Here is a 12,240-nt window from a genome sequence, read left to right as displayed (position 1 = left end):
GTGCGGTCAGGGGTGGGATTTATTACCCCACCTGTATGAGTGCGGTCAGGGTTGGGATTTATTATCCCACCAGTAGGTGTGCGATGAGGGGTGGGATCTATTACCCCAGCAGTATGGGTGCGGTCAGGGGTGGGATTTATTACCCCACCAGTATGAGTGCGCTGAGGGGTGGGATTTATTACCCCACCAGTAGGAGTGCGGAGGGTGGGATTTATTACCCCACCAGTAGGAGTGCGCTCAGGGGTGGGATTTATTACCCCACCAGTATGGGTGCAGTGAGGGGTGGGATTTATTACCCCACCAGAATGACGGCGGTCAGGGGTGGGATTTATTACCCCACCAGTATGAGTGTGGTGAGGGGTGGGATTTATTACCACTTGGTGGAATTGGTGATAAAATGGTTATTGTTTGCCTTTGTTTTTCTTCTTTTAGGTGGTCTATTCTTCCATTTTGAAGAAATTTCCCAGTTACAGAGATATAAAATAAATTTGAGGAGAAAGGCAACCTCATTTCTAGACTCCAAACCATCAGTGTATAAAAACATCATCTGACTCAATATAATCGCTGCTCCCCATGCAGTGGTTGTCTGTATTGTATTGTTGATCAATCTGCCTGCCTACTGAAAAACATTAAAAGGTGACTCGATGTCACAGAGACTTTCAAAAGTACTGGCTTGATTTGGAAGAAAACAATGGCCGATTCATCACAATCTTTCTGAAAACTTCAATTATTCTATCACGTAGAGTCTGTTTCATCGAAGTACTCCAGAACAGAGCTGGGGTTACTGCATCCCCCTGTGAGTCATACTGTTTGTTCAGTGCACATTTGCCATTATTCACTGATTCCCTGACGAGGATCCATTCCTTGTTCCTGATTTTGCACTGCTATCAAGCACATTTCAGCATGTTGGCCACGGTGAAGCCTGGGTATTTCTTCTATCTCTTGTCTTTTGCATTGCTGGTGATTACTGCATTTATCACTATCACGAACAAGACGTACCTTTTACAACACCAGTTCATGACACCGAAACAATGCAGCTGCAAACGCTGTGTCTCTGAATTAGGTGTGTCGGAATGGTTTGACAAGCGCTATGTTTCCAACATGATGCCCTTCCTGACCAAAAGTAACAAAACTATTCCCTTGGTGGCTTATAATTGGTGGAAGGTAGGTACACTACGCAAATGATATTGCAAACATTTCTGGACTAAAAATAAATTTAAGAAATGATTGATGATTGAGTCTGGGGGCTGTTTTTTTAATGCATATTTAGTGGGGCTGGTGTTCTTGGTGCCATTTTTTTTGCAAGTGAGCGTGTTGATGTTTTTCTTTGTATGGTTTCATGACAGTCTGGATAAGACGAATCTACCATGGATGTCATCTTAATTTGTTAAGGATGTGACCATGTAGTTATGGATACTGAAACCATTTAAGATATTCAGATTACTTGCAGGGGATCAAGACCCAGGAAGGTGAAAAGAGAATCATGTAATCAACCAAGTACTAAATTCTGATGTTGGGCCCTGATGGTGTACCTGGATGGGCACAGGAAGCCTGTGCCAACCAAATAGTGGGAGTGTTCAAGGACATCTTCAATCTCTCACTGCTGCAGTCAGAGATTCCCACCTGCTTCAAATGAGGAAAAATCATACCAGTGCCCAAGAAAAACAGAATGAACTGAATCAATGACTATCACCAAATTGCACTCACATCTATTGTGATGAAGTGCTTTGAGAGGTTAGTCATGGCCAGGATCAACTCCTGCCTGATCTGGAGCCGCTGCAATTTGCCTGACGCCACAATTGGTTGATAGCAGATGCAATCTCATTGGCTCTCCACTTGGCCTTAGATCACTTGGATAACAGCAATACCTATGTCAGGCTTCTATTTACTGATTACAGCTTAGTGCTCGACACAATCATCCCCTCAATTCTAATCAACAAGCTCCAAAACCTGGGCCTCTGTAACTCCCTCTGCAAATAGATCTTTGACTTCCTCACTGGGAGACCCTGGTCAGTGTGCAGGTAGGAAATATTTCTTCCTCACTGAGAATCAATACTGGAACACCTCAAAGGTATGTGTTTAGCCTATTTATCTACTTTCTATGCACACATAACTGCGTGGCTAGACCAGCTCAAATGCCATCAATAAATACTTCAACTATTGTTGGCAGAATGTAAGGTAGTAACAAAGAGGCGTACAGAAGTGAGATAGATCAGCCTTCTGCACTCCCCTCGATGTTTCAACATCATTAAGAACAAGGAATTGAGGAAGGAGAAGCGGAGGGAACTCACACCAGTCCTCTTTGAGGGATCAGCAGTGGAAAGGATGAACAGTTCCAAGTTCCTTGGTATCAAGGATGTGATGGTGAGACTTTATAAAGCACTGGTGAGGCCTCATGGAGTTTTATGAGCAGCTTTGGGCCCTTTATCTTAGAAAGGATGTGCTGAAACTAGAGAGGGTTCTAAGGAGGTCACGAAAATACAGGAAGAAGACAGGAGATTGGGGCTGAGTGCAAAATTGGAGCAGACTTGATGAGCCAAATGGTCTAATTCTGCCCCTATATCTTATGGTCAACAACCTGAAGATCTATCCTGTGCCCAATCTATTGATGCAATTACAAAGACACAACAGTGGCTCTATTTCTTTAGGAGTTTAAGGAGACTGGATATGCCACCAAAGATTCTCGCAAATTTCCACTGATGTACTGGGGAGAGTATTCTAACTCATAGCATCTCCATCTGGTATAGAGGGGTCACTGCACGGGATTAGAAAATGCTACAGAAATTATAAATGTAGTGAGCTCCATCATGTGCACTAACCTCCACAGCATCAAGGGCACCTTCAAAAGGCAATGCTTCAAAAGAGTGGCATCCATTATTAAGGAACCCCATCACCTAGGACATGCTCTCTTCTCAACGCTACCATCAAGGAGGAGGTACAGGAGCCTGAAGACACATACTCAGTGTTTCAGGAACAGCCTCATTCCCTCTGCCATCAGATTTCTGAATGGACAATGAACACATGAACATTACCTCACTATTTTTTGCTCTCTGTTTGCACTGCTTATTTAATTTTTTAATAAACTTATTGTAATGTTTAGTACTTATTGCTATGTATAAGGATGTACTTCTTTCACAAAACAACAAATTTCATGACATATTCCAGTGATCCTGGTTGTGATTCCACAATTTGAAATTGGGGCAAAAGTTTGAACTTGTTGGAGCAGTTACAACAATTGGAGTTACATCAATTACATCAGTTGGAGCAGTTACCATCATACCAGATCTATTTTCCCTGTAAACCTATATCATTCGTAATGGTTATGTTAGTTAAATTATTGTAGTAACTCGAGCATGGACTATAACCCCAACTGGACACATCAGATTTTAAAAACTTAAGAACTAATTTCGGCAGGTGATTCGTACAAGACTCAGTAAAACGCAGGTAGCAATGAAGTTTGAATTCAATCAGTGCTATGCCTGCAACCATCTCCTTGAGGTTTTACGGGTAAAAATATGGCACGAGTACCAGAGAAATCAAATGTGATTTCCTCTTCCCGACCATCGAGAAGTCTTGTTAATTGGTTGATGAGAAATGGAATTAGAAAATGTGATTGAGACGAAGATAAGCTGATTATAAGGCTAGAGTTTCTTTTATTGATTGTAATACACCAGAAAACAGTTTTAACGTAACCTGAGAAAAAAAATAAAATGGTTGAGTTCTGTAACATTTTCACCAAATTTCAATTATACAGACACTGCAGCTAAAGACTATACTTATATAGCCTACCTTGTGGTTTTGGAGAAGTCAGGGGGAAAAAGTTGCCCTACATTTATGTTGCAAAAAGTTTTATGTTCCTTCAGCATACCTCAATGGAACTGGCTTGGAGCTTTAATGAAATCTTGATATGGGAAGTGATTAAAATTTTAATTGGTGCCAACATTGGAGGCAGTGCTCAAAGTCTGAATGGGAGAATAATGGAAGCCTGAGAGGGAAATGATAGAATAAATAGCCTGGGGGCTGCAACTAATAATTGAACTCTGAAGAGCCGAAGATGTAAGGAAAATACAAGTGAATATGTGAATGTTAATAGTCCAGATCCAAACATTTGCTTGTCATTCATGAAGAGTTATCATGAGCTGCCCTGAAAGAAACAGAAGGTATTTGTTCTGTCTCACGTCTCTAATTGCAGTTTCTTGAAGAGGGTGCAGCAAAGTATGTACATAGGGAGGATCCTTCCCAAATGTAGGGCAGTTTACAAAGTTAAATAGCTAGCTCTAACAGTTGCAGTGAAGATGAGCATAGCACTGTTGGTTTTTTGAAACTGTATAAGGAGTGAACTGACAGATCACCATCTTCCCATTATATAGGTTACAAATGTAACAAGATCCGGGTGATTGTGCATGAAATAATGATGCAGAGAAATGACTATTTCCAACAAGGGGTAGTCTAGCCAATTCAAGTCAAGTCAAGTCAAGTCAACTTTTATTGTCATTTAGACCATAACTGCTGCTACAGTACATAGTAAAAATGAGACAACATTTTTCAGGACCATGGTGTTACATGACACAGTACAAAAAACTAGACCGAACTACGTAATAAAAAAACACAACACATAGAAAGCTACACTAGACTACAGACCTACACTGGACTACATAAAGTGCACAAAAACAGTGCAGGCATTACAATAAATAATAAACAGGTCAGTAGGGCAAGGTGTCAGTCCAGGCTTTGGGTATTGAGGAGTCTGATAGGTTGGGGGATGAAACTGTAATATACTCTGGTCGTGAGAGCCCAAATGCTTCGGAGCCTTTTCCCAGATGGCAGGAGGGAGAAGAGATTGTATGAGGGGTGCATGGGGTCCTTCATAATGCTGTTTCCTTTGCGGATGCAGCGTGTAGTGTAAATTTCCATGATGGCGGTAAGAGAGACCCCGATGATCTTCTCAGCTGACCTCACTCTCCGCTGCAGGGTCTTGCGATCCGAGATGGTGCAATTTCCGAACCAGGCAGTGATGCAGCTGCTCAGGATGCTCTCAATACAACCCCTGTAGAATGTGATGAGGATGGGGGGTGGGAGATGGACTTTCCTCAGCTTTTGCAAAAAGTAGAGACACTGCTGGGCTTTCTTTGCTATGGAGCTGGTGTTGAGGGACCAGGTGAGATTCTCCGTCAGGTGAACACCAAGAAATATGGTGCTCTTTACAATCTCTACCGAGGAGCCATCGAGGTTCAGTGGGGAGTGGTTGCTCCGTGCCCTCCTGAAGTCAACAACCATCTCTTTTGTTTTGTTCACATTAAGAGACAGGTTGTTGGCTCTGCACCAGTCCATTAGCCGCTGCACCTCCTCTCTGTAAGCTGACTTGTCATTCTTGCTGATGAGACCCACCATGGTCGTGTCATCAGCGAACTTGATGATGTGGTTTGAGCTGTGTGTTGCAGCACAGTCGTGGGTCAGCAGAGTGAACAGCAGTGGACTGAGTACGCGACCCTGGGGACCCCGTGCTCAGTGTGATGGTGTTGGAGATGCTGCTCCCGATCCGGACTGACTGAGGTCTCCCAGTCAGGAAGTCTAGGATCCAGTTGCAGAGAGAGGTGTTCAGGCCCAATAGGCTCAGCTTTCCAATCAGTTCCTGAGGGATGATTGTGTTGAATGCTGAACTAAAGTCTATGAACAGCATCCGAACGTATGTGTCTTTTTTGTCCATGTGGATTAGGGCCAGGTGGAGGGTGGTGGCAATGGCGTCATCTGTTGAGTGGTTGGGACGGTACACAAACTGCAGGGGGTCCAGTGAGGGGGGCAGCAGGGTCTTGATATGCCTCATGACGAGCCTCTCGAAACACTTCATGATGATGCAACGGGATGGTAGTCATTTAGGCAGGACACTGAAGACTTCTTCGGCACGGGGATGATGGTAGAAGAGGGTAAGAGGGACACACTCTCTGACCCAACATTACATCACCTTTTTAAATGTTAGTGAGCAAAGATAGAAACAGGAGAATTTCTATAGGAACAATACCCCCACGATGTTTCTTTGAGTTACAGGTAATTTTCCAAGCTCCTTGTTCTTCCCACCAACACACCCAAAATGAATGTTAATTATTGTGATGTCTGTGGCAATTGGATATCTCCTGTTCTGCAATTTGCTCTAAATGCTGTGGTTTCTGTGTCATAATCATGCAATGGGGTGTTCATGCATATGAAGACATTTATCAGCCAATTGGGTGTTTCCTGGTCTGTGATTTATTTAAATACAGCTTCAGGAAATCAAAATTCAAAATTCAATCTACAATCCATGTTCAGATCTGAAGGTTGCTGTTGAAATTGAAATTTGGTATATACCCTAACTCCAGAATACACCATAACACTTGTCACTACCTGAGATTTTACTAATAACAGTGGGGCCATCTGAAAATTTATAGATGGCATTTATGATGTGTTTGGCCATACAGTCATGAGTGTTGTGAGAGTAGAACAGTAGAGCACACATCATTGAGGTGTGCCTGTGTTGATCGCCAGTGATGATCGCAGAGCATAACAAAAGGCCCAAGTGATCCTCAGTGTGCCTAAATTTTCCCACTCAACCTGTCACGGTCGTGATTGTTTATTCCCTAGTCTCCTCTAATTTCCTTAGATTGTGCCATGGTTCTGACCGTTAGTTTTCCAATTGTTTCCAATTTTCTTTGATGATGGCGCATCAGGTTTCTATCAGGACCTGAAGTATAAGAACCCCGGCATTACAAACCCTAGTTGCCAGATCGTTGGTCTTTTTCCTGAGTGATAACTAATGTTTCCCAACCGCTTAGAACCGTTTGTACCAAGTTTAGCTCTAGTTTTAAGGTTTACCTTTGAGACTCTGTCTCTCTGAGTCAAGGCTCTGTATCAGGGCTCTGTGTCAAGAACCCTCCTGTTTGCTGTTCGGCGTTTACACCCATGTAAGCGTCCTAACTCAATCTCCGTGCCTGCATTTGGGTTCGCCTCATTCACCACGTTCCATTGCAACGGAACGAACTGGCCAGCATGAACCCAGCGGACGCGAATACCCTGCAACAAGCCCTCGGCAGCCAGGGCTGCGTACTGGGTCTGCACGATCAACTTCTCCGGGATGTCATGGAGAACCTGTGTTCCCTGTCTGCAAACGTAAAGAAGATCAGTGACCAGGTGGACCAAGTATCCACTCATCTTACCCCATCCACTCCTGGAACTCTGTCAAACCAGCCCAGAGAGCCTGTAGTGGCAACCCCCTACCTGTCAGAAACACGCCTGCCAAAAGAGCTACGCGTAGCTGAACCAGAGCGCTACGCCGGGGATTTGGGGAAGTCCCAGGCCTTCCTTCTGCAATGCTCCTTGGTGCTGGAACAGCAGTCATCCCCGTACTCCACGGACAAGTCAGAGGTAGCTTATATCATGAAGCTGTTGTGGGGAAGTGCCTTAGTGTGTTCTACAGCTGTTTGGGATAATCAGCTGGAAATCAGCTCTTCATTCCCCACCTTTATCACAGAAATGAGAAAGATCTTTGACCATCCCATCCGTGGTAAAGATGCCGCTAAGCGTCTACACACACTCTGTCAGGGCTCACGCAGTGTTGCCGAGTATTCCGTGGAATTCCGGACATTAGCAGCCGACTCGGGCTGGAATGATGAAGCTCTCCAAGGGGTATTTCGGAATGGCCTCAGCAACATGGTGAGAGATGAGTTGGTGGCAAAGAATGACACAGACAGCCAGGATACATTGATCTCCCTAGCCACCAGGTTGGACAGTGGTCTTCGAGAACGCCATAGGGAGAGAACTGGTCATCCACCACTTTTGGCCACTCCATGGCACTCTTTACCATCTCCCATCAGCACAAGCCTCTCTTCACCTCCAACTCCTAGATTAGCTCCCAGCCCGGCCGTTTCCACCACCCCAGGAGAGGAACCAATGCAGCAGGGACGGAACCGTCTTCCTCCCATAGAGCAACTCTGGAGATTGAGAGTGGGGGAGTGTCTCCATAGCGGCCAGTCCGGCCACTTCTGTGCTCTGTGTTCCCTTTGGTCAAAAGGGAGGGCTCCCCAGTAGAAAGGAGGTCCGTGGTGATCCAGACAACACTCCCTTCTGTCCCCTGAACCCGGATGCAGATCCAAGCTACTTTAAGTTACAACCAACAGTCCCTGGCTTAGTCCGTTCTAGTGGACTCCGGCGCTGAGGGAAACCTGTTGGATGAAAACGTAGCTTCCCAGGCCGGAATTCCTCGGGAGCCATTGAGTACCCCTCTGGAAGCAACATAGACACTCCTCAAATATTCATGCTTAGCCTACTGCTCCCTCTCTATAAATTCATGACTGTGTTGCAGGCACAGCTCAAATGCCATCTATAAATTCGCCACTGTTTTTGACAGAATCTTAGATGGCAAGAGGAAGTGTAAGATAAGTTGTGTCAAAAGTTCAACTTTGCACTCAACATCAGTGGGACTAGAATTGATTGTAGACTTCAGGAAGGAGAAGTAAGGAGAACACAAAGCATATATTATTGAGGGGTCACGGTGGAACAGATGAATAGATTAATATTTCATATTGATGTAATCACAAACAAGGCATCTCAGCAGCTATATTTCATTAAGAATTTGAGGAAATTTGGTATGTCACCAAGGACTCCAGCAAATTTCTACAGATGTAATGTGGAGAGCAGTCTGCTTGGTTGCATCACTGCCTGATATGGAGGCTCTGATGGACAGGACCACAAGAAGCTGCACAGGGTCGTGTACTCAGCCAACTCCTTCATGGGCTCTTACCTCCCAGCCATCGAGGACATCTTCAAAAGCCAAGCCTCATGAAGGTAGCATCCTTCATTAAGGACTCCCTTCATCTAGGACATGCGCTCTTCTGATTACTACCCTCAGAGAGGAGGTAAAGGAACCAGAGGATGTATGTTTAATATTTTAAGAACAGCTTCTTCCCCTCTGCCATCGGGTTTCTGAATGACCCATGAATCCACAAACACGACCTCATTATCCCTCTTTTGCATTATTTTTTTTAAAAGACTACCATAGGGTAACTTCTTTATGCCTGGTTCTGTACTGCTGCCACTAAAACATATGTCATGACTTGTGTCAGTGACAATAAACCTGATTCTCATTAATTTATGTACAGTACGTGCAGTCTTCATGAACCCTGACTTACCTCGATTTCTGCTGGGTTTCAGGGTGTTCCTTGCAAATGGATTCTAGAATCCTAAAAGAAATGCTCTCAATGTCAGCTTGAATACTCCTCCATTTCCAACCGTCATGGTCAAGGATTCCCGAGGGATGGTGTGGATTTTACACATTTTCTACAAGGCTTTCAGAACATCCTGGCATCTTTCTCTCGGTCCACCTGGTAACTTGTTGCCTTGATTGAGCCATGCCAAAGTACAGTGGATGTTGAACTGGGAGAGATCATTCATGCTGGTTCTCCTGTTGTGTGAGTAATGTTTTTGCAGTGATAGCATTGGTGTCTTCCTCTCTCTCTCTCTCTCTCCCTCTCTCCCTCTCTCTCCCTCTCTGTCTCTCTCTCTCTCTCTCCCTCTCTGTCTCTCTCTCTCTCCCTCTCTTCCTCTCTCCCTCTCTCTCTCCCTCTCTCTCTCTCTCTCTCTCTCTCTCTCTCTCCCTCTCTCTGTGCCTGCACTACAGCACTGACATCAGTAAATTGGCTTTGGCATCCTGTCGACACACAATCTACAGTGGACGCATGGAAACAGACTTTGCTCCATGCCCCATGCCCCTTGTCATCTCCTACATACCTGTGGACATGCTTGACAGCACAATTACTATCTCTCATCATGAAGGTGTCCTAGCTGTGGCCCTCCCCAGTTTGCTCCAGGGCAGGACAGACATTTGAAGGCCCTCCAGCAAGCCCCATGCTCCAGATTGCCCTTGCCTCCTGCTAGAATGCAGATCACTGGTGCTGCTCGATCACCACGTGGCACTGCTGTGGAATCCACTCGGAACATTACCATCGGAGTGAAACTTTGACGGCTAAATTTGGCCACTTTCACTTCCCACCTGATCCTCTGCCCATCAGTCCCAGGGTGTTTAACTCCTAATTGTTGAGACATCGCTTTTGGCCACCCCATCCCCTTCCCATGTAGGATGTTTTCTCCTATTCCTGTCGATTTTTAAAGGGGTTAATGGAGGATGTTATTCATTTATTGCCTTGATTGACTAGTAATTGGAGCTATGGAGCTGGAAACATAAATGGCAGAGCGCATGTGAAGGTTGTCAATAGTTATGGCAATCTATATTATTAAAACCATTTGTGTGTGCACCATTCCCCCTTCTCCAGCCTTGCATCTGCTTTACCAATTCCCCCTTCTGCAGCCCTGTATCTCCCTCACCAATCAACTATCCAGCTCTTTGCTTCCCCTCCCAGTTACACTTGTTACGTGACCACGGTTTCATTTTTCTACGAGTATCACTTTAAACCGCCTGGATGAGGTGAGACTATGACGTCAGTATAACAAGCTGTGACAGACCACTGGGACTTTAGGAAAGAAGGAGAGAGAGAGAGAGACAGAGATACTTTCCCATTGGATGTGTGACTGTCACTTCATATGATCCATACGTGGTTTTTGTTGGAGTATTCTGTGGCGAACACTTTTGTTAACCCTTACATGGTTTGGGGTACGTTATGTGGTAACCCCCTGTGCTAAGATATATTCTGTGACTGTTACCTTGTGATATTTCTCCGTGGATTTCGGGACAACTCGGCAGATAAGATCTTGGGTGACCGTTATTTCGTTTTCCCAGCGTAGAACCTGTGGAATTCTTTCTGATCGCCTCCTCTGTACATTTTAACATGGATTTACCAGTCCCTCCCCTCGCTTATTCCATGGATTACTGGACCTTACTAGTTTGCCATCTTAAGACTTTAAGAACTGTTCCTAAGCTTGACAGTTTGGGAGCCACACACACATAACACTGTTAACTTCTGTTTATTTTGTTTAATCTCCTATATTTTTGAGTAGATACTATTAAATGTAGTGGTTTTAACATAAAAACTTGACTCAATTTGTGATCTATTGCTGCTGCTGCGTAACACACTTTGTGGTTCTTCCTCCCCTTCCACCACTTTCATACTCTCTCTCCTCATCTTTTTCTCCCAGTCCTGATGATGGGTTTCAGCACAAAACGTCAACTGTTCACTCTTTTCCACAGATGCTGCCTGGCCTGCTGGGTTCCTCTAGCATTTTGTGTGTGTGTCGCTTGGATTTCCAAAGCGTGCAAACATTCCCTTGTTTGTGTCTGTGAGGTGTGTGAGAGTGAGAAGGGGTGGGGGGGGGGGGGGGGGGAGAGAGAGAGAGAGGGGGAGAGAGGGAGAGAGAGAGAGAGTTTCAGTAGAAAGAAGTCTTTACTTTGATTTTACACTTCTCAGATTGACATATCTCAGAAACAGAATCAGAATTAGGCTTATTCGTGTGGAAGCAGTAGAGTGCAAGATATAAAAATAACTAAGTTACAAGAATAAATAAATAGTGCAAAAGTGAAATGGTGTGGTAGTGCTCAATTGTCACGGACAGTTCAGAGATCTGATGGCAGAGAGGAAGAAGCTATTCTTAAAACACTGAGTGTCATTCTGACATTCTGGCACCTGTACTGTACCTCCTCCGTGATGGTAGTAGCGCAAACATGTCCCAGATGATGAAACCCCTTATCGATGGATGCTGCTTTCTTGAGGCCGTGTCTCCGGAAGATTTCCTCGATGGTGAGGAGGCTTGCGCCCATGATAGAACTGGCTGCATCTACAACCCTCTGCAGCTTCTTGTGAGATTTCTGCTCAGGTCTTGTTTTAAAATGTAATTGTGGGTTTGAAAAGTCACTATTGTGTAAAGCTGCTTTCATAACATTTTTACAAGTTGTTTACTGTAAGACAACATTCTGGATTGTGATGTTATCTGTTGCATGTACTTTGTAGAGCAGAGATCCCCAGTATTCAATACCTAGGCATTGTCTTCAGTTTTCATGAAAATAGAAAGAAACAAGCATAAAAGGAGACAGGCTGCATTGACCCAGATTTAGATGGATTTTTCTGCAGTGAACATACCGCTGAATGGGTCAAAACAACTAATCTTTGATACACCTGCTCCAACATAACAGGGAGGTGTCAGCAAAACTCCATACCAAGCTGGTGTAAGGAGTGGCTACTGAGAATTGAAACAGACCTTTCATCCAAAGAATAGTAATGTGAAATACTTCTCTAAATTGCACTTGATAACGTTCTGCCTAAT

The 12,240-nt window shown here is 44.5% G+C and overlaps 1 protein-coding gene across 2 annotated transcripts in view; it reads left to right on the top strand.

The window, feature by feature from the left end:
• The window catches only part of LOC132396947 (CMP-N-acetylneuraminate-beta-galactosamide-alpha-2,3-sialyltransferase 1-like), a 56,918-nt gene that overhangs the window by 31,481 nt on the left and 13,197 nt on the right, over positions 1-12,240 (top strand). For both annotated transcript variants that reach the window (XM_059975098.1, XM_059975109.1), the window contains exon 2: positions 433-1,164. In XM_059975098.1, coding sequence (XP_059831081.1) covers positions 904-1,164 — 261 coding nt within the window. In that variant the 5' untranslated portion in view covers positions 433-903. The remainder of the gene's footprint in view (positions 1-432; positions 1,165-12,240) is intronic.

This window comes from Hypanus sabinus, chromosome 1 (assembly GCF_030144855.1).
Source record: "Hypanus sabinus isolate sHypSab1 chromosome 1, sHypSab1.hap1, whole genome shotgun sequence".
Taxonomy (NCBI): Eukaryota; Metazoa; Chordata; class Chondrichthyes; order Myliobatiformes; family Dasyatidae; genus Hypanus; species Hypanus sabinus.
This window is presented reverse-complemented; position numbering and strand designations above follow the sequence as displayed.